This window comes from Oncorhynchus tshawytscha, unplaced genomic scaffold (genome assembly GCF_018296145.1).
Source record: "Oncorhynchus tshawytscha isolate Ot180627B unplaced genomic scaffold, Otsh_v2.0 Un_contig_7510_pilon_pilon, whole genome shotgun sequence".
Lineage (NCBI taxonomy): Eukaryota > Metazoa > Chordata > Actinopteri > Salmoniformes > Salmonidae > Oncorhynchus > Oncorhynchus tshawytscha.
Window position 1 is genome coordinate 70,001 of NW_024609197.1, and position 27,500 is coordinate 97,500.

At 45.0% G+C, this 27,500-nt stretch overlaps 1 protein-coding gene across 4 annotated transcripts in view; it reads right to left on the minus strand.

The window, feature by feature from the left end:
• LOC112242464 (LIM domain-binding protein 1) overlaps positions 1-27,500 on the minus strand; it is a 57,980-nt gene that overhangs the window by 19,268 nt on the left and 11,212 nt on the right. Inside the window, exons 1-3 of one of the 4 annotated variants that reach the window (XM_042314448.1) lie at positions 19,541-19,692; positions 2,610-2,712; positions 2,234-2,278 (exon numbers count right to left, since the gene is read on the minus strand). In XM_042314448.1, the coding sequence (XP_042170382.1) occupies positions 2,234-2,278; positions 2,610-2,712; positions 19,541-19,574 (182 nt within the window). In that variant the 5' untranslated portion in view covers positions 19,575-19,692. Of the gene's footprint in view, positions 1-2,233; positions 2,279-2,609; positions 2,713-16,304; positions 16,614-19,540; positions 19,693-27,500 lie in introns of those variants that run through there. The other 3 variants (XM_042314450.1, XM_042314451.1, XM_042314449.1) reach the window with 3 other exon arrangements.

The following is a 27,500-nucleotide window of genomic DNA, read 5'->3' on the forward strand; positions in this document are numbered from 1 at the left end:
GCCAGTACATCAGGAGACGTGGAGGAGGCCGTAGGAGGGCAACAACCCAACAGCAGGACCGCTACCTCTGCCTTTGTGCAAGGAGGAGCACTGTCAGAGCCCTGCAAAATGACCTCCAGCAGGCCACAAATGTGCATGTGTCTGCTCAAACGGTCAGAAACAGACTCCATGAGGGTGGTATGAGGCCTAACGTCCACATGGGGGGTTGGGCTTACAGCCCAACACCGTGCAGGATGTTTTTCATTTGCCAGAGAATACCAAGATTGGCAAATTCGCCACTGGCGCCCTGTGCTCTTCACAGATGAAAGCAGGTTCACACTGAGCACATGTGACAGACGTGACAGTCTGGAGATGCCGTGGAGAACGTTCTGCTGCCTGCAACATCCTCCAGCATGACCGGTTTGGCGGTCGGTCAGTCATAGTGTGGGGTGGTATTTCTTTGGGGGGCCGCACAGCCCTCCATGTGCTCGCCAGAGGTAGCCTGACTGCCATTAGGTACCGAGATGAGATCCTCAGACCCCTTGTGAGACCATATGCTGGTGCGGTTGGCCCTGGGTTCCACCTAATGCAAGACAATGCTAGACCTCATGTGGCTGGAGTGTGTCAGCAGTTCCTGCAAGAGGAAGGCATTGATGCTATGGACTGGCCCGCCCGTTCCCCAGACCTGAATCCAATTGAGCACATCTGGGACATCATGTCTCGCTCCATCCACCAACGCCACGTTGCACCACAGACTGTCCAGGAGTTGGCGGATGCTTTAGTCCAGGTCTGGGAGGAGATCCCTCAGGAGACCATCCGCCACCTCATCAGGAGCATGCCCAGGCGTTGTAGGGAGGTCATACAGGCACGTGGAGGCCACACACACTACTGAGCCTCATTTTGACTTGTTTTAAGGACATTACATAAAAGTTGGATCAGCCTGTAGTGTGGTTTTCCACTTTATTTTGAGTGTGACTCCAAATCCAGACCTCCATGGGTTGATACATTTGATTTCCATTGATAATTTTCGTGTGATTTTGTTGTCAGCACATTCAACTATGTAAAAAAAAAGTATTTAATAAGAATATTTCATTCATTCAGATCTAGGATGTGTTATTTTAGTGTTCCCTTTATTTTTTTGAGCAGTGTATATCCACAGGTACACCTCCAATTGACTCAAATGATGTCAATTAGCCTATCAGAAGATTCTAAAGCCATTGCATAATTTTCTGGAATTTTCCAAGCCGTTTAAAGGCACAGTCAACTTAGTGTATGTAAACTTCTGACCCACTGGAATTGTGATACAGTGAATTATAGGTGAAATAATCTGTCTGTAAACATTTGTTGGAATAATGACTTGTGTCATGCACAAAGTAGATGTCCTAACAGACTTGCCAAAACTATAGTTTGTTAATAAGAGATTTGTGGAGTGGTTGAAAAAACAGTTTTAATGACTCCAACCTCAGTGTATGTAAACCAATTTTAATGACTCCAACCTGAGTGTATGTAAACCAGTTTTAATGACTCCAACCTGAGTGTATGTAAACCAGTTTTAATGACTCCAACCTGAGTGTATGTAAACCAGTTTTAATGACTCCAACCTGAGTGTATGTAAACCAGTTTTAATGACTCCAACCTGAGTGTATGTAAACCAGTTTTAATGACTCCAACCTGAGTGTATGTAAACCAGTTTTAATGACTCCAACCTGAGTGTATGTAAACCAGTTTTAATGACTCCATCCTGAGTGTATGTAAACCAGTTTTAATGACTCCAACCTCAGTGTATGTAAACCAGTTTTAATGACTCCATCCTGAGTGTATGTAAACCAGTTTTAATGACTCCAACCTGAGTGTATGTAAACCAGTTTTAATGACTCCAACCTGAGTGTATGTAAACCAGTTTTAATGACTCCAACCTGAGTGTATGTAAACCAGTTTTAATGACTCCAACCTCAGTGTATGTAAACCAGTTTTAATGACTCCAACCTCAGTGTATGTAAACCAGTTTTAATGACTCCAACCTCAGTGTATGTAAACCAGTTTTAATGACTCCAACCTGAGTGTATGTAAACCAGTTTTAATGACTCCAACCTCAGTGTATGTAAACTTCCCGACCAACTGTAAACGCTACTGGAACTTAAACTGAGTACAGGCACATATTTCAGTCCACTAAAAACGCAGACGGGAGCAGAAATGGCTGTAGGTCTGTGAGATCTAGACCAGAAACATCCAGACTAGAAACGGTCAGTCTTACCCTATTCCAGGCTCCAGGTATGAGGGGGGGTACATGGGGGTTGGGCTGCAGAGAGAGAACACACACTGTCAAGGAAACATCTAGTTTAATACTTGTCTTTCTCCACAAAATGGGAATTGTAACTGTTGCCTGTTATCTGTAAGAACCAGATGAGACAGTTAGCCTGGACATGTACCCCCCCAACACACACACACACACATCAACCTGAGATCTGGACGAGCTAGCAGGACTTCCTGTAACAATTCATCTCAGGGGAGGAGCTAACCGCTCACCCCGACTCAGAAAGAAAGACACACACACACACACACACACACACAAACACACTACAAAATGACACACAGACTGCAACAACGTTTCAGGTGTGCATCCTACTGACCCCAGGTCTCTGTCCAGCATGGTGCCGGGGTGGAACGGGGGAAAGGAGCTGCCGTTGGGGGGCTCCTTCGGAGAGTACAGCTTGAATGACTTGGAGGAACAGCCTGAAAGACAGAGAGCATTACAACTGTAACGGCTGAATACAGAGAGCATTACAACTGTAACGACTGAATACAGAAAGACAGAGAGCATTACAACTGTAACGACTGAATACAGAGAGCATTACAACTGTAACGACTGAATACAGAGAGCATTACAACTGTAACGGCTGAATACAGAGAGCATTACAACTGTAACGGCTGAATACAGAAAGCATTACAACTGTAACGACTGAATACAGAGAGCATTACAACTGTAACGACTGAATACAGAGAGCATTACAACTGTAACGACTGAATACAGAGAGCATTACAACTGTAACGGCTGAATACAGAAAGCATTACAACTGTAACGACTGAATACAGAGAGCATTACAACTGTAACGACTGAATACAGAGAGCATTACAACTGTAACGACTGAATACAGAGAGCATTACAACTGTAACGACTGAATACAGAGAGCATTACAACTGTAACGGCTGAATACAGAAAGACAGAGAGCATTACAACTGTAACGGCTGAATACAGAGAGCATTACAACTGTAACGACTGAATACAGAGAGCATTACAACTGTAACGACTGAATACAGAGAGCATTACAACTGTAACGACTGAATACAGAAAGCATTACAACTGTAACGACTGAATACAGAGAGCATTACAACTGTAACGACTGAATACGGAGAGCATTACAACTGTAACGACTGAATACAGAGAGCATTACAACTGTAACGACTGAATACAGAGAGCATTACAACTGTAACGGCTGAATACAGAGAGCATTACAACTGTAACGGCTGAATACAGAGAGCATTACAACTGTAACGGCTGAATACAGAGAGCATTACAACTGTAACGACTGAATACAGAAAGACAGAGAGCATTACAACTGTAACGGCTGAATACAGAGAGCATTACAACTGTAACGACTGAATACAGAGAGACAGAGAGCATTACAACTGTAACGACTGAATACAGAGAGACAGAGAGCATTACAACTGTAACGACTGAATACAGAGAGCATTACAACTGTAACGACTGAATACAGAAAGACAGAGAGCATTACAACTGTAACGACTGAATACAGAGAGCATTACAACTGTAACGACTGAATACAGAAAGACAGAGAGCATTACAACTGTAACGACTGAATACAGAGAGCATTACAACTGTAACGGCTGAATACAGAGAGACAGAGAGCATTACAACTGTAACGACTGAATACAGAAAGACAGAGAGCATTACAACTGTAACGACTGAATACAGAGAGCATTACAACTAACGGCTGAATACAGAGAGCATTACAACTGTAACGACTGAATACAGAGAGACAGAGAGCATTACAACTGTAACGACTGAATACAGAAAGACAGAGAGCATTACAACTAACGGCTGAATACAGAGAGCATTACAACTGTAACGACTGAATACAGAAAGACAGAGAGCATTACAACTGTAACGACTGAATACAGAGAGCATTACAACTGTAACGACTGAATACAGAGAGACAGAGAGCATTACAACTGTAACGACTGAATACAGAAAGACAGAGAGCATTACAACTGTAACGACTGAATACAGAGAGCATTACAACTAACGGCTGAATACAGAGAGCATTACAACTGTAACGGCTGAATACAGAGAGCATTACAACTGTAACGACTGAATACAGAGAGCATTACAACTGTAACGACTGAATACAGAGAGCATTACAACTGTAACGACTGAATACAGAGAGCATTACAACTGTAACGACTGAATACAGAGAGCATTACAACTGTAACGACTGAATACAGAGAGCATTACAACTGTAACGACTGAATACAGAGAGCATTACAACTGTAACGACTGAATACAGAAAGCATTACAACTGTAACGGCTGAATACGGAGAGCATTACAACTGTAACGACTGAATACAGAGAGCATTACAACTGTAACGACTGAATACAGAAAGACAGAGAGCATTACAACTGTAACGACTGAATACAGAGAGCATTACAACTGTAACGACTGAATACAGAGAGCATTACAACTGTAACGACTGAATACAGAAAGACAGAGAGCATTACAACTGTAACGACTGAATACAGAGAGCATTACAACTGTAACGACTGAATACAGAAAGACAGAGAGCATTACAACTGTAACGACTGAATACAGAAAGACAGAGAGCATTACAACTGTAACGACTGAATACAGAGAGCATTACAACTAACGGCTGAATACAGAGAGCATTACAACTGTAACGACTGAATACAGAGAGCATTACAACTGTAACGACTGAATACAGAAAGACAGAGAGCATTACAACTGTAACGGCTGAATACAGAGAGCATTACAACTGTAACGACTGAATACAGAAAGACAGAGAGCATTACAACTGTAACGACTGAATACAGAGAGCATTACAACTGTAACGACTGAATACAGAAAGCATTACAACTGTAACGACTGAATACAGAGAGCATTACAACTGTAACGACTGAATACAGAGAGCATTACAACTAACGGACTGAATACAGAGAGCATTACAACTGTAACGGCTGAATACGGAGAGCATTACAACTGTAACGACTGAATACAGAAAGCATTACAACTGTAACGACTGAATACAGAGAGCATTACAACTGTAACGACTGAATACAGAGAGCATTACAACTGTAACGGCTGAATACAGAAAGCATTACAACTGTAACGACTGAATACGGAGAGCATTACAACTGTAACGACTGAATACGGAGAGCATTACAACTGTAACGACTGAATACAGAGAGCATTACAACTGTAACGACTGAATACAGAGAGCATTACAACTGTAACGACTGAATACGGAGAGCATTACAACTGTAACGACTGAATACAGAGAGCATTACAACTGTAACGGCTGAATACAGAAAGACAGAGAGCATTACAACTGTAACGACTGAATACAGAGAGCATTACAACTGTAACGACTGAATACAGAGAGCATTACAACTGTAACGGCTGAATACAGAAAGCATTACAACTGTAACGACTGAATATGGAGCCGACGTACAGAACACATGATTAGTTATTACAGTTCAAGTTGAAATGTGTCACTTCTTGGGGCGAACAAACTACATCTGTTTACGACTTTACTTTCTGTGTTGTACACCGTCTTCAAAGGGGGATTTCACAGCTGTTTACATGGTACAATGAGTCTCCACACGACACCTGCTTGATTTGTCACATGAACTGAAGCAAACTATTAGAATTCTATCAACCAGGAAATGGCAGAGCGACATCTGCATCGTGCATCTTTAAGTGATCAGTGTGTGTGTGGACACTAGTAGGGACGACCAGTTCTGCCCTAGTTTCACTTGGCTGCACCCATTCACAGGTAAGCAGCACACACACACACACACACACACACACACACACACACACACACACACACACATACCACAGTTTTCCTAACATAAAGGTGCAGGACAACAATTTCCCGGGCCCAAACCAATAACTCTTGTACACACACGGCCTCTACCCTGTATCCCCTCTCCCATCACAGCCACCGCTCCTTCTACGCCCCTAAACTGACCCCGTACACATTCTAACCCTCTCTCTATCATACCAACCATCTAGCCAGTCCTACCCCTCCTCCTCTCTCTATCATAACAACCATCTAGCCAGTCCTACCCCCCTCCTCTCTATCATAACAACCATCTAGCCAGTCCTACCCCTCCTCCTCTCTATCATAACAACCATCTAGCCAGTCCTACCTCCCCCCCTCAAAACAACCCTCTCTATCATAACAACCATCTAGCCAGTCCTACCCCCTCCTCCTCTCTCTATCAAAACAACCATCTAGCCAGTCCTACCACTCCTCCTCTCTATCATAACAACCATCTAGCCAGTCCTACCCCCCTCCTCTCTATCATAACAACCATCTAGCCAGTCCTACCCCTCCTCCTCTCTATCATAACAACCATCTAGCCAGTCCTACCCCTCCTCCTCTCTATCATAACAACATCTAGCCAGTCCTACCCCCTCCTCTCTATCATAACAACCATCTAGGCAGTCCTACCCCTCCTCCTCTCTATCATAACAACCATCTAGCCAGTCCTACCCCCCCCTCTCCTAACAACCTCTATCATAACAACCATCTAGCCAGTCCTACCCCTCCTCCTCTCTCTCAGTCCTACAACCCCCCTACCCCTCTCTCTCATAACAACCATCTAGCCAGTCCTAGCCAGTCCCCCCTCCCCTCTCTATAACAACCATCTAGCCAGTCCTACCCCCCTCCTCCTCTCATCTATCAAAACAACCATCTAGCCAGTCCTACCCCTCCACCTCTCTCTATCATAACAACCATCTAGCCAGTCCATACCATCCCATCCTCCTCTCTATCATAACAACCATCTAGCCAGTCCTACCCCCCTTCCTCTCTATCATAACAACCATCTAGCCAGTCCTACCCCCTCTCTCTATAACAACCATCTAGCCAGTCCTACCCCTCCACCTCTCTCTATCATAACAACCATCTAGCCAGTCGTACCCCTCCTCCACTCTATCATAACAACCATCTAGCCAGTCCTACCCCCTCCACCTCTCTCTATCATAACAACCATCTAGCCAGTCCTACCCCTCCCCTCCTCCACTCTATCATAACAACCATCTAGCCAGTCCTACCCCTCCTCCACTCTATCATAACAACCATCTAGCCAGTCCTACCTCCTCTCTCTATAACAACCATCTAGCCAGTCCTACCCCTCCACCTCTCTCTATCATAACAACCATCTAGCCAGTCTACCCCCCTCTCTCTATAACAACCCCTACCCCTCCACCCTCTCTATCATAACAACCATCTAGCCAGTCTACCCCCTCCTCCACTCTATCATAACAACCATCTAGCCAGTCCATCTATCATAACAACCCTAGCCAGTCCTACCCCTCCACCCTCTCTATCATAACAACCATCTAGCCAGTCTACCCCCCTCCTCCAACCTCTATCATAACAACCATCTAGCCAGTCCTACCCCTCCTCCTCTCTATCATAACAACCATCTAGCCAGTCCTACCCCCTCCTCCTCTCTATCATAACAACCATCTAGCCAGTCCTACCCCTCCTCCTCTCTATCATAACAACCATCTAGCCAGTCCTACCCCCCTCCTCCTCTCTATCATAACAACCATCTACCAGTCCTACCCCTCCTCCTCTCTATCATAACAACCATCTAGCCAGTCCTACCCCTCCTCCTCTCTATCATAACAACCACCTCTCTATCATAACAACCACCTAGCCAGTCCTAGCCAGTCCTACCCCTCCTCCTCTCTATCATAACAACCATCTAGCCAGTCCTACCCCTCCTCCTCTCTATCATAACAACCATCTAGCCAGTCCTACCCCTCCTCCTCTCTATCATAACAACCATCTAGCCAGTCCTACCCCTCCTCCTCTCTATCATAACAACCATCTAGCCAGTCCTACCCCTCCTCCTCTCTCTATCATAACAACCATCTAGCCAGTCCTACCCCTCCTCCTCTCTATCATAACAACCATCTAGCCAGTCCTACCCCTCCTCCTCTCTATCATAACAACCACCTAGCCAGTCCTACCCCTCCTCCTCTCTATCATAACAACCATCTAGTCAGTCCTACCCCTCCACCTCTCTCTATCATAACAACCACCTAGCCAGTCCTACGACCCCCCCCTCCTCTCTATCAGGTTGATTTTAAAATTTGCTAACAAGATTGGTGACAGAAGCACGAGATCATCAGCAAACAGTAGACATTTGACTTCAGATTGTAGTAGGGTGAGGCCGGGTGCTGCAGACTGTTCTAGTGCCCTCCTAAACTCTCTCTCCCCCATGCACGCACTCTCCCTCCCTCTCCAAAAAACAACATTGGTTTCAAACTTCAACAAAGCAAACAACTCTATGTACAGTGACTAGTTTGAACAATTTACATAGTAGATAAAACATATTTACAGGAGAAACTGTTCAGATGCAAAATCAAGTTAGGGTAAAATCTCCCTCTGTTACCAAACTATCTGCACAGTTAGGGTAAAATCTCCCTCTGTTTACCAAACTATCTGCACAGTTAGGGTAAAATCTCCCTCTGTTACCAAACTATCTGCACAGTTAGGGTAAAATCTCCCTCTGTTTCCAAACTATCTGCACAGTTAGGGTAAAATCTCCCTCTGTTACCAAACTATCTGCACAGTTAGGGTAAAATCTCCCTCTGTTACCAAACTATCTGCACAGTTAGGGTAAAATCTCCCTCTGTTTCCAAACTATCTGCACAGTTAGGGTAAAATCTCCCTCTGTTACCAAACTATCTGCACAGTTAGGGTAAAATCTCCCTCTGTTTCCAAACTATCTGCACAGTTAGGGTAAAATCTCCCCCTGTTACCAAACTATCTGCACAGTTAGGGTAAAATCTCCCTCTGTTTCCAAACTATCTGCACAGTTAGGGTAAAATCTCCCCTGTTACCAAACTATCTGCACAGTTAGGGTAAAATCTCTCCCTCTGTTACCAAACTATCTGCACAGTTAGGGTAAAATCTCCCTCTGTTACCAAACTATCTGCACAGTTAGGGTAAAATCTCCCTCTGTTACCAAACCATCTGCACAGTTAGGGTAAAATCTCCCTCTGTTACCAAACTATCTGCACAGTTAGGGTAAAATCTCCCTCTGTTACCAAACTATCTGCACAGTTAGGGTAAAATCTCCCTCTGTTACCAAACTATCTGCACAGTTAGGGTAAAATCTCCCTCTGTTACCAAACTATCTGCACAGTTAGGGTAAAATCTCCCCCTGTTTCCAAACTATCTGCACAGTTAGGGTAAAATCTCCCTCTGTTACCAAACTATCTGCACAGTTAGGGTAAAATCTCCCTCTGTTACCAAACTATCTGCACAGTTAGGGTAAAATCTCCCTCTGTTACCAAACTATCTGCACAGTTAGGGTAAAATCTCCCTCTGTTACCAAACTATCTGCACAGTTAGGGTAAAATCTCCCTCTGTTACCAAACTATCTGCACAGTTAGGGTAAAATCTCCCTCTGTTACCAAACTATCTGCACAGTTAGGGTAAAATCTCCCTCTGTTACCAAACTATCTGCACAGTTAGGGTAAAATCTCCATCTGTTTCCTTCTGTTACCAAACTATCTGCACAGTTCTTCCTATGTTTTTGTAAAAATGGCAGTTGAAATTGTTAAAAGTTCCAAATTGTTTCACTTTGAAATCAATGGTTTTTCTTTGTTATATGTTTTTACATCTACTCCACCCTCCTCTATATCCTCTACCCCCCATCTCCTTCTCACACCCCTCTACTCCACCCTCCTCTATATCCTCTACCCCCCATCTCCTTCTCACACCCCTCTACTCCACCCTCCTCTATATCCTCTACCCCCCATCTCCTTCTCACACCCCTCTACTCCACCCTCCTCTATATCCTCTACCCCCATCTCCTTCTCACACCCCTCTACTCCACCCTCCTCTATATCCTCTACCCCCCATCTCCTTCTCACACCCCTCTACCCCACCCTCCTCTATATCCTCTACCCCCCATCTCCTTCTCACACCCCTCTACCCCACCCTCCTCTATATCCTCTACCCCCCATCTCCTTCTCACACCCCTCTACCCCACCCTCCTCTATATCCTCTACCCCCCATCTCCTTCTCACACTCCTCTACTCCACCCTCCTCTCTATCCTCTATCCTCCCCCCGTCTCCTTCTCACACCCCTCTACCCCACCCTCCTCTATATCCTCTACCCCATCTCCTTCTCACACCCCTCTACTCCACCCTCCTCTATATCCTCTACCCCCCGTCTCCTTCTCACACCCCTCTACTCCACCCTCCTCTATATCCTCTACCCCCCCGTCTCACACCCCTCTACTCCACCCTCCCCTATATCCTCTAATTACCCAGCTCTACTATAAAGAGCATCCAGCCACAATGCCTGACCCTGGACCAGAGGTCACTCCCACAGCCACGCTGCCTGACCCTGGACCAGAAGTCACTCACACAGCCTGACCCTGGACCAGAGGTCATGACCTGTACTGTCTGGTAGAAACTCTCCTCATTGTTGATGTCTTCTGCCTCAGCTCACTGTGTGTGTGTGTGTGTGGCCCTACCCATTGATGTCTCCCACCTCATCTCACATAGCCTATACAGCGGACTATCTAACAACAACAACAACATGCCATTTAGCAGATGCTTTAATCCAACAACACTTATGTGACTGATGATGATGATGAGACTGATTCCTTGGTGATGTTGTGTTCATAGACCTATAGTGTGAATATTAACACCATCATCTCTCCTCCGAGGCTACAATCTCCGAGGCTACAATCTCCGAGGCTACATCACAGTCAGAGTGCAGTAGAACTGCAGTATGCTGCAAATACCAAGTCCAAAATAACACTTGTTTTACTGCAGTACATTTGCAGTGTAACTGTGGTTAGAGTGCAGTATAGTAATACATATAATTTTTATATATACAGTAATATATAATAATACACACAATGATATAGTATATTCTGCAATTAGTGCGTCCAGAATATCACAGTCGACTGCAGTTAATGCACTTTTACTGCAGTTTTGAAACTGCAATCTTTTTAGGTGTTTAGACAAATTGGGCATTAACATTTACTTAGCGACCCCCCCCAGTTTAGAATGAAATGTGGAGTGGACCTTTATAGTCAGCGCCCCGCCTACCTTCAAAATGATTCACCAATCAGCAATTATTCTAAAACACATCGTTTGTCGCAATAAAAAAAGTTACACAAGAAAAAGAGTCCACCTGTCGATACGTCTCCTGTATCTGCCCTTTCCCCTACACGTGTCCCAAAGCTGTCCCGTACGTGTCCCAAAGCTGTCCCTTACGTGTCCCAAAGCTGTCCCTTACGTGTCCCAAAGCTGTCCCTAACACGTGTCCCAAAGCTGTCTCTTACGTGTCCCAAAGATGTCCCTAACACGTGTCCCAAAGCTGTCCCTTACGTGTCCCAAAGCTGTCCCTTACACGTGTCCCAAAGCTGTCCCTTACACGTGTCCCTTACACGTGTCCCAAAGCTGGCCCCTACATGTGTCCCAAAGCTGTCCCTGACACGTGTCCCAAAGCTGTCCCTGACACGTGTCCTAAATCTGTCCCTGACACGTGTCCCAAAGCTGTCCCTGACACGGGTCACAAAGCTGTCCCTGACACGTGTCACAATAATGTTTTGGGCCCATTGTTTTTGTCAAATAAACCTGGGTCAATGGAAAACTACTGTCATGGCAACTTGACGATGACAAGGGAAGGAGTGTATGTGGGTGATTTTTGCTTTGTCTTAACCACACTGTACCCTCTGACTGAAGTCCCACACACACACCTCCCTGACATCATCAGAACACAATCACACACCGACACACACACACACACACTCAACAGGACAGAGTAGCATGCCTATTCAGAACATCCTCCATCAATCTACCTGTCAAAGCCACAGCAGGCAGGGTGGTGGCAACACAATGGTAGTGAACTCCCTCAACCTCATCACACACACACACACACACACACAGGAAGTAGCACTTCTGTCGTAAAGGGTTGGTCTCATAAAACATTTATCAGAGACACACACACACACACCTATCATGACTCTATATAGTCACTGTGCTGAGCGAGGAACACAAAGTGTCTCAGACACACAGACAGTAAAATCTGGATCTTCCAGGGACAGACACACACTTGCATAGACTAGACCCAGAGACCGACAGGAGAACGTAATCACGACTGCCAAAACACCATCTCACTCAAACCAAAGTATCAAAACTGGGTGTAGCCTAACTGTTTGTTGTGGAACTAGGGCTGGTCGATACATTCTGATTCATGAAATGAATTGGATATATGTGTTTTAGCGCGATGTTACAAATGTCTGTATTGCAAGAATCAATCTTCTATTTTTTTTATGAGGGATTTTCTTTCAAGCCCCTCCTCCTCCTGTGCTGTGACACCAAGCCCCTCCTCCTCCTGTACTGTGAGGACAAGCCCCTCCTCCTCCTGTGCTGTGACACCAAGCCCCTCCTCCTCCTGTACTGTGACTCCTCCTCCTCCTGTGCTGTGACAAGCCCCTCCTCCTCCTGTGCTGTGACACCCACACAAGCCCCCCCTCCTCCTCCTGTACTGTGACACCAAGCCCCTCCTCCTCCTGTACTGTGACACCAAGCCCCTCCTCCTCCTGTACTGTGACACCAAGCCCCTCCTCCTCCCTGTACTGTGACACCAAGCCCCTCCTCCTCCTGTGCTGTGACCAAGCCCCCTCCTCCTCCTCCTGTACTGTGACACCAAGCCCCTCCTCCTCCTGTACTGTACTGTGACACCAAGCCCTCCTCCTCCTCCTGTACTGTGACACCAAGCCATCCTCCTCCTCCTGTACTGTGACACCAAGCCCCTCCTCCTCCTGTACTGTGACACCAAGCCCCTCCTCCTCCTCCTGACATCAAGTCCCTCCTCCTCCTGTACTGTGTATCTTCCCACCCACACACAGACACCAAGCCCCTCCTCCTCCTGTACTGTGACACCCCCTCCTCCTCCTCCTGTACTGTGACACCAAGCCCCTCCTCCTCCTGTACTGTGTACACTGAGTATCTTCCCACCCACACACAGACACCAAGCCCCCCCTCCTCCTCCTGTACTGTGACACCAAGCCCCTCCTCCTCCTGTACTGTGACACCAAGCCCCCTCCTCCTCCTGTACTGTGACACCAAGCCCCTCCTCCTCCTGTACTGTGACACCAAGCCCCTCCTCCTCCTGTACTGTGACATCAAGCCCCTCCTCCTCCTGTACTGTGTACACTGAGTATCCCCCACACACAGACACCAAGCCCCCCTCCTCCTGTCCTGTGTGACACCAAGCCCCTCTTCCTCCACACACAGACACCAAGCCCCTCCTCCTCCTGTGCTGTGTCAAGCCCCTCCTCCTCCTGTACTGTGTACACTGAGTATCTTCCCACCCACACAGACACCAAGCCCCTCCTCCTCCTGTACTGTGACACCAAGCCCCTCCTCCTCCTGTACTGTGACACCAAGCCCCTCCTCCTCCTGTACTGTGACACCAACCAAGCCCTCCTCCTCCCTGACACACACAGCCCCTCCTCCTCCTGTACTGTGACACCAAGCCCCTCCCCCTGCCACTCACAACAACAAAGAGGAAAGATCCCTCCTTCCTCTCTGACAACAAGCAGTTTCAACTCGCTATTTTCATTTGAGGTTTGGTCCAACAGAATGGGTGAGATGGAGAGAGAGAGACGTTATTTTAATTGTAACAGAGGAGTTAACCTTTCTAACTAAGACCCTTTATATGTCTCAACTCCCACCGTGTAGAGCAGACATCCTAAAACGGGAGAATCAATCAACATGCATCTCAGTTTCTGTCACGTGGCATTGTGGTACCACGTACCGCTAGCAGCATTTAAGCCACATGCTGTTATGTGCTAGCTGTCTAGTCCAGTGGTTCCCATCCGGGGATACTAGGACCCCTGGGGGTACCTGGCCTATCCACAGGGGAGCTTGAGAAGACTGATGAGACCACAGGCCTACTGGTGAAAGGTACATGAGAGGTAGTCCGGGCAGAGCAACATTCAGTTGGTGGTACAGTAACCGTAAAAGGTTAGGAACGACTGGTCTAGTCTTATAAATGTGCAATGGGCATAAAAAACATTATATAAGGATTTGGCAACTTGTTCTCATTCTGAGAAATAAGCATCTTCTTATCCAGGAAGCCACTTGACTTCAACATCTTAACAAAATGAACAGGAATGTTGTTCCAACAGATGGAGACGGACAGGGGGGTGTATTCATAACAGTTCAACTTGTTAGCAGTTTTTTTTATTTAACTAGGCAAGTCAGTTAAGAACAAATACTTATTTACAATGACGGCCCACCCCAGCCAAACCCGGATGACGCCGAGCCAATTGTGTGCTGCCCTATGGGACTCCCAATCATGGCTGGTTGTAATACAGCCTGGAATCGAACCAGGGTCTGTAGTGACGCCTCTAGCACTGAAATGCAGTGCCTTAGGCCGCTGCGCTCCTCGGGAGCTAAATATAAATATTAGCTTATTATTTATGAGTTCATTTTCTATACTGCCTGCTCCCAGAAGTTGGCCATTATTAGTGCACAGAGCTGGTTACATTTGTAACAAAAAGGGGGTTTTCAATAGACAGACTTGAAAGCCAGGGAGTATTGCAAAAAAATGGAATTTTTAGTAGTTCTTATGGTTGTGGAAGGCTTATATTTAACCAAGGAAACATTTCACAAGCCCTGAATTCATTACATTATTGCTGACTGTTTAAAATGCAGTGTATTGACCTTTATTTGCGCAACAACTCTTGTTTAGAGAAAACATTTTATTTTTTTAAATAGATATCGGCCATAAGTATATAAAACATCTATAGTTTTTAGGCCATATCCCAACTCTGTGGAATGCCAATAACCCTATGATAATAGCTGCATCACAACAAAATTAATGGATACATTAATTCATTAATATTATTTCCATTACAAGCTAAAAGACTACAGTACAAACCCATTAGCTCTGATCCTTCACTTTGTGTGTGTGTGTGTGTGTGTGTGTGTGTATAAAGAACCATTAGCTCCGTTTCTTTACATGGTGGTAAACGATGGGTCAGTCCAAATCAAATCAGCAACAAGCCACACTTCCTCTGCTGCAAATTACCCTCTCTACAACAACAACACACACACACACACAGGGGGAGGGAGGGAGAGACAACTTCCTGTCTTTGAGATGTGATGGTGGTGGTAATCTGATTTCCCTGACTGTAAATCTGACCTGTCATCAGATCAGGGAGCCAAACACAACATTCTCAGAGGAATTCCATTCGAGAATTCACGATTAGAACTAAAGCCTAAACCTTCAGGAATGTATAACACATAAATGCCATTCTAGATTCTAAAACCATCATTTCACAAACTACAAAGCCTCTAGCCTACTATGGCTACATTCGAAGTTGATACCTGGAGTACTTCTAATTGGATAACAAATTAAATAGCTAGCTAGATTGTTTACAAGAAAGCGTGTACTACAGTAGTAGTCAGCTACAAGAACAAGGACAGTAGTGTTTGTCAACAAAGTGACAAGCATCAGCTGTGGCTACATGAGAAGTCAGCTAGCTCCAAGCTAACTGGCTAGCTACAATGTTACATGGAGTTAGCATTACAAGCTAGCTACACATCCGAACGCCGGGGGTTCACATATTGGTGCAAAATGCATCGATTGGGTCGCTGCATTTGATGATAAATTGGCGTAACTGCAACAGTAGCAAACGGTGAGAGGACATCTTCAATCAAAACAAAGCCATACAAAACCGCTGACTACACATAACAGCGACGTAGCAGGCCCAACACACAGCTAACGCTCAACTAGCCGCCTCCAGTTACCTTCTCTGGCAGATGGCTAGCTAACGTGCTAACCAGTTAACATTTAGACTTGTTATAGCAAAAATGTAAAAAGATACGCGCAAACTACAACCATGCACATACATTGCAGAAATGTATATTTTCTTTTTTAATAAAACGTTAGAAATCATTATAATAGAAATAGACGTTTGCGTTTGACCAATGTAACCCTTTACCTGCAAGAGAAGTCCCAACCAAAGAATGATGTTTACAGAACTGGGCGAGTAGCTACCGTGTAGCACGCTCCTTGCGTAAAACGCTACGGTGGCTGACTGGGTCGTCGTAACGTAGTACGTCCCACGTTTTTAGAATAAACCAACAAATATTATAACGGGAATACTGGACCAGAAAATACGGACAATGAGAAATAGGTTATTTTATCCCTCATGAGGCCTTGTCGGTGGACACAAGCCTGCAGTCGATTTTACGTACAGACCCAGATAAGTCCTTTGTTCGTGGGCAAACATGAACAATAGCTCTTGGCCCTCCCCCCTCCCTCCTCTCTCTCTCTCTCTCTCTCTCTCAAGCGCTCACTCGCTTGTGCGCTGCTCCTCTCCTCCAGTCCAGTCACCCGCTCTCTCTCTCTCTCTCTATCCTTAGAATGAAAGATCCGGTAGAACGAGAGAACACCGCCCGCCACCTCCTTACTCTCGTACCCTATCCAGTCTCCCTTCCCCCTCTGTCCTTCTACAACACAGCGCATAGGTTGTTGGCTACGCATTGTTTCTGTACCATCGCTGAGCTCTCTCTATCGCCATAACTGACATGTATGGAAATTGACCTAATCCTCAGAGAGAAAACCTTCTGCGACAGAACCGAACAGAGACGTGTGTTCGGCTAATTATGGTCGGACAATAATGGAATAGTGCGATGATGGGCGAAATTAGATTTGTTGTCATGGAATTAAAGGCAAAGCAATCGTCATCACTAGGTGCCTAGTTTAAATATTGGTCTTGAATTCATTGACACGGTCGACTCTAGATCAATCGTTTTTTTTGTGGGGGAGGAGACAGATCAAATTGACTGTCCCAATTGAAAAGGAGATCATACTACACACGTCTGGGGAGTTTAATGACTCCCCAAAAAACAATGTTTTTAGAAATTACATCTTGAAACACTAACAACTAGTGTTCAATATACACTTTTGTGAAAGATATCGGCAAATAATGTGTACACATGTGTAGACTATGTGATAAAATCATAGATAGGCCTATTAATGTCATTGCCAATGGATTTACGTACAGAATAATACAAAATGCTCTGAGACCATGTTCTATTGCCCATATAAACCTTTCCCATAAAGAACAAATCATACTACATCCTGAGAGGTTTACAGCTCAACGTGGAGGTGTGGAACGCTTTCAAACAGTGCTGTGTGTGTCTACTTACAGCAATATAGTATTCACATGCACGTTCACACACAGCTTTTGCTTGACACCTCAACAGTTAACTAAAATCAGACACACACACACACACACACACATACACACACACACACAAATGCACACAATAACACACACACACACATACACATACATACACACACATACACACACAAATGCACACAATAACACACACACGCACACACAGCTTTTGCTGGCCGCCTCAACAGTCAACTAAAAAACACTAAGCTGAAAGGAGAAGCAGTAGAACACTTAATCCTCCTAAATCATTGCACATTTTAATCATATATGGAGAAGAGAGGGAGAGAAAGAGGGAAGGAGAGGAAGGAGAGGGAGAGAAAGAGGGAGAGAGAGGAAAGGGAGAGAGAAAGAGAGATCCACATATGTCCATACGGGTGGGATTAAAAAATAACAAGAGTCAAGACCATGTCAGTGTGTGTGTGTGTGTGTGTGTGTGTGTGTGTGTGTGTGTGTGTGTGTGTGTGTGTGTGTGTGTGTGTGTGTGTGTGTGTGTGTGTGTGTGTGTGTGTGTGTGTGTGTGTGTGTGTGTGTGTGTTACACAGAAAACACAGAGGGTGTCAGGGTGATACAGACGTTGTAAGCCAGTAGCAGCAAAGAGGGTAGAATTCCAAGATGTTATTTTCCTCAAAATGTAAGTGGGGAGGCAAAATAAGAAATAGGTCAGCACTGAGTGTTTGACATGTTGGGGGGGTCTAGCTCTCCTCTCCTTAAGATGATAGAAGGGGGGGAGAAAGGAGGGAGCAGAGAGAGACAGACAGACAGACAGAGAGCGAGATAGAAAGACAGGGAGAGAGAGAGAGAGAAAGAGAGAGATGGAAGGAGAGAGAGAGAGAGTGAGAGAGAAGCCCCCCCAAGCCTGAGCCTGGTGACCCCCACACACAGGGATTAACCCTCACCATGTACCATTTCAATAGGAGAGCCTTGCACACACATGCTCTCTCTCTCTCTCTCTCTCTCGCTCTCTCTCTCTCTCTCTCTCTCTCTCTCTCACACACACACACACACACACACACACACACACACACACACACACACACACACACACACGAGGATTAACCCCTGTGTGTCTGTCTGAACGGCTGACTCTTAGCTCCTCTCCAGTTGTGACACCATTGACTGGGGTGTGTTACCATGGTTACAAAGGCCAGTGAATATAAGAAAGGCAAATCCACATCACTATGTCATAGTGCCTCTGACAGACTACTTCCCATCCCCCAAACACAGCACGCACAAGCACGCATGCACATACATGCACACACGTGACAGGCACACAAGCGCACACACACACAACTAAAGCACCCCAGACTACTCCCTACTCACTTCCCCGCCACTTCCCCCCAACATGTGAGCTACTACACACTCACACACACACACAAACTTTCAGTCTCACTCCTAAAGCTGTGTGTAGCTGTTATTATACAGAGTAATAATGGATTAAGAAATATAATGAATCAAAACGTCCGTCCACTGAAATACCACAGTACATCCTGAGATGACATAGTTTAGATCTATCAATACTGGAATTACATCCATATGTCTGGTATCACTTTACTTGACCCCTTTGTCATAATGCTACATATTAGTGTCATAATGCTACATATTAGTGTCATAATGCTACATATTAGTGTCATAATGCTACATAATAGTGTCACAATGCTACATAACAATGTCATAATGCTACATAACAATGTCATAATGCTACATATTAGTGTCATAATGCTACATAACAATGCCATAATGCTACATAACACTGTCATAATACTACATGGCACTGTCAGAATGCTACATAACACTGTCAGAATGCTGCATAACAGTGTCATGATGCTACATAATAGTGTCATAATGCTACATAATAGTGTCACAATGCTACATAACAATGTCATGATGCTACATAACACTGTCATAATACTACATGGCACTGTCAGAATGCTACATAACACTGTCATAATACTACTTACAGTACATAACAGGGAGAGAGAGAGACTCACCTGCTCCAGTCTCTATTTGCTCAGTCATTGCCATTGTGTGTTACCTCACAGTTCTACACTACCATGACTAACTGACAATACAGGACTACTTCTCTCTCTCTCTCTCTCTCTCTCTCTCTCTCCCTCTCTCTCTGTCTCTCTCTCTGTCTCTCTCTCTCTCTCTCTCTCTCTCTCTCTCCCTCTCTCTCTGTCTCTCTCTCTGTCTCTCTCTCTGTCTCTCTCTCTGTCTCTCTGTCTCTCTCTCTCTCTCTCTCTCTCTCTCTCTCTCTCTCTCTCTCTCTCTCTCTCCCTCTCCCTCTCCCTCTCTCTCTCTCTCTCTCTCTCTCTCTCGCTCTCTGATATCTCCTATCCCCAGACTGGCGCAGCAGAGGGGCATTTGTGTGTGTATTACTCCTCCACTCCCCTGTCAACAGGAAGCTAAGCGACACACACGCCTGTCAACGTTCTGATAACAACCGTCTCCCTCTCCCTGCCCACCCCCGGAGTAGCACCAACTCTGCCCTAGAAACTGATCTAATGTCAGTTTTATATTACTCATCAAATGGTTAAAGTTTGGATTGGGGGAGAAATAACTGATCCTAGAACTGTGCCTAAGGGTGAGTGTAGATCCTTGGCCAATCCCTGCCCTAGTTGCTTTATTGAAGGTCAGTTTTATATTCTCTGTAAATTGGTTAAGGTTAAGCTCGGAGGAGAGGAAGCTGATCCTAGATCTGTGCCTATGGTAATGACCTCCCAAAGGCCCACCAGTGTTTAGGGGCGGCATGTTAAAATTATTTACTTTGTTAGACCTATATTCTTTCAGTAATATACAAAAATAGAGCTACATACATCTACAGTTGAAGTCAGAAGTTTACATACACTTAGGTTGGAGTCATTAAAACTTGTTTTTCAACCACATTTCAACCACTTTCTTGTTAACAAACTATAGTTTTGGCAAGTCAGTTAGGACATCTACTTTTTTTAAGTCATTTTTCCAACAATTGTTTACAGACAGATTATTTCACTTAAAATTCACTGTATCACAATTCCAGTGGGTCAGAAGTTCACATACACTAAGTTGACTGTGCCTTTAAACAGCTTGGAACATTCCAGAAAATAATGTAATGGCTTTAGAATCTTCTGATAGGCTAATTGACATAATTTGAGTCAATTGGAGGTGTACCTGTGGATGTATTTCAAGGCCTACCTTCAAACTCAATGCCTCTTTGCTTGACATCAGGGGAAAATCAAAATAAATCAGCCAAGACCTCAGAATTTTTTTTTGTAGACCTCCACAAGTCTGGTTCATCCTTGGGAGCAATTTCCAAATGCCTGAAGGTACCACGTTCATCTGTACAAACAATAGTACGCAAGTATAAACACCATGAGACCACGCAGCCGTCATTCCGCTCAGGAAGGAGACGCATTCTGTCTCCTAGAGATGAACGTACTTTGGTGCGAAAAGTGAAAATCAATCCCAGAACAACAGCAAAGGACCTTGTGAAGATGCTGGAGGAAACAGGTACAAAAGTATCTATATCCACAGTAAAACGAGTCCTATATCGACAACCTGAAAGGCCACTCAGCAAGGAAGAAGCCACTGCTCCAAAACCACCATAAAAAAGCCAGACTACGGTTTGCAACTGCACATGGGGACAGAGATCATACTTTTTGGAGAAATGTCCTCTGGTCTGATGAAACAAAAACAGAACTGTTTGGACATAATGACCATCGTTATGTTTGGAGGAAAAAGGGGGAGGCTTGCAAGCCGAAGAACCCCATCTCAATCGTAAAGCACGGGGGTGGCAGCATCATGTTGTGGCAGTGCTTTGCTGCAGGAGGAGCTGGTGCACTTCACAAAATAGATGGCATCATGAGGAGGAAAATTATGTGAAGCAACATCTCAAGACATCAGTCATGTTCAAACTTGGTCATAATCGGGTCTTCCAAATGGACAATGACCCCAAGCATACTTCCAAAGTTGTGGCAAAATGGCTTAAGGACAAGTCAAGGTATTGGAGTGGCCATCACAAAGCCCTGACCTCAATTACCATAGAAAATGTGTGGGCAGAACTGAAAAAGTGTGTGTGAGCAAGGAGGCCTTCAAACCTGACTCAGTTACACCAGCTCTGTCAGGAGGAATGGGCCAAAATCCACCCAACTTATTGTGGGAAGCTTGTGGAAGGCTACCCAAAACTTTGGACCAAAGTTAAACAATTTAAAGGCAATGCTGCCAAATACTAATTGAGTGTATGTAAACTTCTGGCCCACAGGGAATGTGATGAAAGAAATAAAAGCTGAAAAACATAAATCTCTCTACTATTATTCTGAGATTTCACATTCTTAAAATAAAGTGGTGATCCTAACTGACCTAAAACAGAGAATTCTTACTCTGATTAAATGTCAGGAATTGTGGAAAAACTGAGTTTAAATGTATTTGGCTAAGGTGTATGTAAACTTCCGACTTCAACTGTACATATGAAATCCACCATCACGTCCTCTCTCTCCTACTACCGCCTGGAGCCAGCTTGTTACCCTTAGGATATCCCCCTACCCCAGTGTGGTAGACTGTGCTCTGATCACAGAGTAATGTTGGGGTTCTAGAAGGAAATCCCAAAGATCTGTCTGATACAACATTCTGAATGATCACAGAACAGTCATAAAACATACTGTCACAGACTGTCTTTGATACTGCTGCATAGCTATTCATGTTCTGACAGACACGCACACAGACACACACACACACACACACACACACACACACACACACACACACACACACACACACATTCGTCTGCATGCCAGTCTGCCAGTCTGAGTAGTGGCTGTTCTGTGTTATTGAGGCGCCCTCCTGTGGCACAATATGACACTGCATTTATTTTCTTTCAGCTTAACTCTCTCTCTCTCGCACACACACACGGACGCACACACATGGACACACACACAAACACACACGCACAAGCACACACACACACACACACACACACACACACACACACACACACACACACACACACACACACACACACACACACACACACACACACACACACACACACACACACAGGCTGAATTCTCTAGTAAGGATTTGTCCGACTCAACCAACACTTCCAATACAACTGCGCCATTGAAATGATCCAGTGTTTGTATAACGTGTATCTGGGTGACATGAACAACAATAACGGTTCAGTTTGTTTCGATGTTAATATAATAAATGAGTCATTCATAATAATATGTCAGGTAATAACATTCAGTATGAATACCTGGTGATGAATTGGGATATCATACCATCTGAACCGTACAGTGTGGATGTGTATGAGTCAGTGTGTGTAAAACTAGTGCCGTCCTGCGTGGTGTGTGGTGTGTGTCTGCTTACAGGGCTGAGGAGAGGAGAGGAGGGGAGATGACAGTGCCTTGATGCTCTGTCCTCCCTGCTGGATGCTAGAGGCCATTTTGTTCCTGATCTCACAGAGAGAGAGACAGGTCTCGGCCAATGACAGCTCAGGTCTGGCTCGGATCGGGCCAATGACAGCTCAGCGAACACCGAAACACTCAGTCTGGGTGGGAGGGATAGAGTGAGTGTCGTTTCTCTCTCTCTCTGCCTACTGGCTGCCTGCTCCTTCTCTCCCTCTATCTGCTCCCTCTCTCCCCTGTCACCTCTCTTTCCTCCCACTTTCTCTCTCCCTTCCCTCTCTCCCAACCTCCCTCCCTCTCTCTCCCCCATCCCTCTCCTCCCTTCTCTCTTGTTGTGCAACCCTCCCTCTTAAAAGAACAGGATGAGAAAGGCTTTGTGAGGTTGCTGTTGTGCAACCCCCCTCTCTCTCTGTCTCTCTCCCTATCTACCTCTCTCGCTCTCGCTCTCTACGCCTCTCTCTCTCTACGCCTCTCTCTCTCTACGCCTCTCTCTCTCTACACCTCTCTCTCTCTGCTCTCTCTCTCTCTCTACGCCTCTCTCTCTCTACGCCTCTCGCTCTCTACGCCTCTCTCTCTCTACACCTCTCTCTCTGCTCTCTCTCTCTCTACGCCTCTCTCTCTCTACGCCTCTCTCTCTCTACGCCTCTCGCTCTCTACGCCTCTCTCTCTCTACACCTCTCTCTCTCTGCTCTCTCTCTCTCTCTACGCCTCTCTCTCTCTGCTCTCTGTTTCTGCTTTAACTCATTTTTCCTGCTAATCAAGAACGTACCATGTGACTTTCTGCATGAGAGGGCACAGTCCTCGCGTCCTCCCTTACTCGCTCTATCCCTCCCTCATTCCCTTCCTCCCTTCGCTCTGTGCACCCAGCGTGTGCCAGCAATAAGTGGAGTCAGAGAGGAGGGTGGGAGAAAGGACAGAGAGAGATATAGTTCAGAAGAACAGGCAGAAGGGAGGGTGAAGGAGAGAGAACAAGGGAATAAGAGAGAGCGAGAGAGAGGCCAGGATGATTAAAGAGGAAGAAAGAGAGTATAGTATATTACTGAGGAGGTGCTAGGTAGAAAGAGAGAGAGTATAGTATATTACTGAGGAGGTGCTAGGTAGAGAGAGAGAGAGAGAGAGAGTATAGTATATTACTGAGGAGATGCCAGATAGCAAGAGAGTATAGTATATTACTGAGGAGATGCTAGGTAGAGAGAGACAGAGTATAGTATATTGCTGAGGAGGTGCCAGGTAGAGAGAGAGTATAGTATATTACTGAGGAGATGCCAGATAGAAAGAGAGTATAGTATATTACTGAGTAGATGCTAGGTAGAGAGAGACAGAGTATAGTATATTGCTGAGGAGGTGCCAGGTAGAGAGAGAGTATAGTATATTACTGAGGAGATGCCAGATAGAAAGAGAGTATAGTATATTACTGAGGAGGTGCTAGGTAGAGAGAGACAGAGTATAGTATATTGCTAAGGAGGTGCCAGGTAGAGAGAGAGTATAGTATATTACTGAGGAGGTGCTAGGTAGAAAGAGAGTATAGTATATTGCTGAGGAGGTGCTAGATAGAGAGAGAGTACAGTAAATTGCTGAGGAGGTGCTAGGTAGAGAGTGAGAGACTATAGTATATTACTGAGGAGGTGCTAGGTAGATAGAGAGTATAGTATAGTTTTTTAATGAGGATTTTAATGAGGAGGTTCTAGGTAGAACGAGAGTATAGTATATTACTGAGGAGGTGCTAGGTAGAGAGACAGAGTATAGTATATTACTGAGGAGGTGCTAGGTAGAAAGAGAGTATAGTATATTGCTGAGGAGGTGCTAGGTAGAGAGACAGAGTATAGTATATTGCTGAGGAGGTGCTAGGTAGAAAGAGAGAGAATAGTATATTACTGAGGAGGTGCTAGGTAGAGAGAGAGAGAGTATAGTATATTGCTGAGGAGGTGCTAGGTAGAGAGAGGGAGTATAGTATATTGCTGAGGAGGTGCTAGGTAGAAAGAGAGAGAGTATAGTATATTACTGAGGAGCTGCTAGGTAGAGCGAGAGTATAGTATATTGCTGAGGAGGTGCTAGGTAGAGCGAGAGTATAGTATATTACTGAGGAGGTGCTAGGTAGAGAGAGAGTATAGTATATTACTGAGGAGATGCCAGATAGAAAGAGAGTATAGTATATTACTGAGGAGGTGCCAGATAGAAAGAGAGTATAGTATATTACTGAGGAGGTGCTAGGTAGAGAGAGACAGAGTATAGTATATTGCTGAGGAGGTGCCAGGTAGAGAGAGAGTATAGTATATTACTGAGGAGATGCCCGATAGAAAGAGAGTATAGTATATTACTGAGGAGGTGCTAGGTAGAGAGAGACAGAGTATAGTATATTGCTGAGGAGGTGCCAGGTAGAGAGAGAGTATAGTATATTACTGAGGAGATGCTAGGAAGAAAGAGAGAGAGTATAGTATATTACTGAGGAGGTGCTAGGTAGAGAGAGAGTATAGTATATTACTGAGGAGGTGCTAGGAAGAAAGAGAGTATAGTATATTATGAGGTGGTGCTAGGTAGGGAAAGAGAGTATAGTATATTGCTGAGGAGGTGCTAGGTAGAAAGAGAGAGAGTATAGTATATTACTGAGGAGGTGCTAGGTAGAGAGAGGGAGTATAGTATATTGCTGAGGAGGTGCTAGGTAGAGAGAGAGAGTATAGTATATTGCTGAGGAGGTGCTAGGTAGAGAGAGGGAGTATAGTATATTGCTGAGGAGGTGCTAGGTAGAAAGAGAGAGAGTATAGTATATTACTGAGGAGCTGCTAGGTAGATAGAGAGTATAGTATCTTACTGAAGAGGTGCTAGGTAGAAAGAGAGTATAGTATATTATGAGGAGGTGCTAGGTAGAGAAAGAGAGTATAGTATATTGCTGAGGAGGTGCTAGGTAGAGAGAGAGAGAGTATAGTATATTACTGAGGAGGTGCTATGTAGAAAGAGAGAGAGTATAGTATATTGCTGAGGAGGTGCTAGGTAGAGAGAGAGAGAGAGTATAGTATATTACTGAGGAGGTGCTAGGTAGAGAGAAAGAGTGTATAGTATATTACTGAGGAGGTGCTATGTAGAAAGAGAGAGAGTATAGTATATTACTGAGGAGGTGCTAGGTAGAGAGAAAGAGTGTATAGTATATTACTGAGGAGGTGCTAGGTTTAAAGCAATGTCTCAACATCTTCTACCCTCTAATTCTGACACACACACACACACACACACACACACACACACACACACACTGTTCGTTGACTCACTCCCCAATGTTTATGTCATACACATGTTCAGGCATATGCTGTACACACACCCATGTGCACACACACACAGAGAGAGACACACACACACCCATGTGCACACACACACAGAGAGAGACACACACACACCCATGTGCACACACACACACAGAGACACACACACACACAAGCACACACACAGAGAGAGACACACACACACAAGCACACACACAGAGAGAGACACACACACACCCATGTGCACACACACACACAGAGACACACACACACAAGCACACACACAGAGAGAGAGACACACACAGAGAGACACACTCAGGCCACACAGAGAGACACACACAGAGACACACACAGAGACACACACAGAGACACACAGAGAGACACACACTCAGGCCACACAGAGACACACACAGAGAGACACACAGAGAGACACACACAGAGACACACACAGAGACACACACAGAGAGACACACACAGAGACACACACAGAGACACACACAGAGACACACACAGAGAGACACACAGAGACACACACTCAGGCCACACAGAGACACACACAGAGACACACACAGAGACACACACAGAGACACACACAGAGACACACACAGAGAGAGACACACACAGAGAGACACACACAGAGACACACACAGAGACACACACACAGAGAGACACACACAGAGACACACACAGAGACACACACTCAGAGAGACACACTCAGGCCACACAGAGGGGGAGGTTTCTTGTGTTGAACATGGCGCTGGAATGTAAACAACCGTGTCTTCCCAGTGAGAGAAAGCGAGAGATATTTTCCCTTTTGTATTTTAGCTAGTTGCACATCGTTATAACACGGTATGTAGCCATACTATGACATTTGAAATGTCTGTAATTGTGAGTTTCAGGTTTACTTATAATTTTTTCTTGTTTATTGCACTTTTGTCTATTATCTATTTCACTTGCTTTGGTGATGTAAGCATATGTTTTCCATGCCAATAAAGCCATTTGAAGAGAGAGAAGAAAGAGAAGAGGTACAGGAAAGGAGAAGTGTAGATAGAAGGAAGAGAAGAGGTACAGGGGGGGAGAAGTGTAGATAGAAGGAAGGAAAGAGGGAAGAGGATACAGGGGGGGAGAAGTGTAGATAGAAGGAAGAGAAGAGGTACAGGGTACAGGGGGAGAAGTGTAGATAGAAGGAAGGAAAGTACAGGGAGGGAGAAGTGTAGATAGAAGGAAGAGAAGAGGTACAGGGGGAGAAGTGTAGATAGAAGGAAGAGAAGAGGTAGTGTAGATAGAAGGAAGAGAAGAGGTACAGGGGGAGAAGT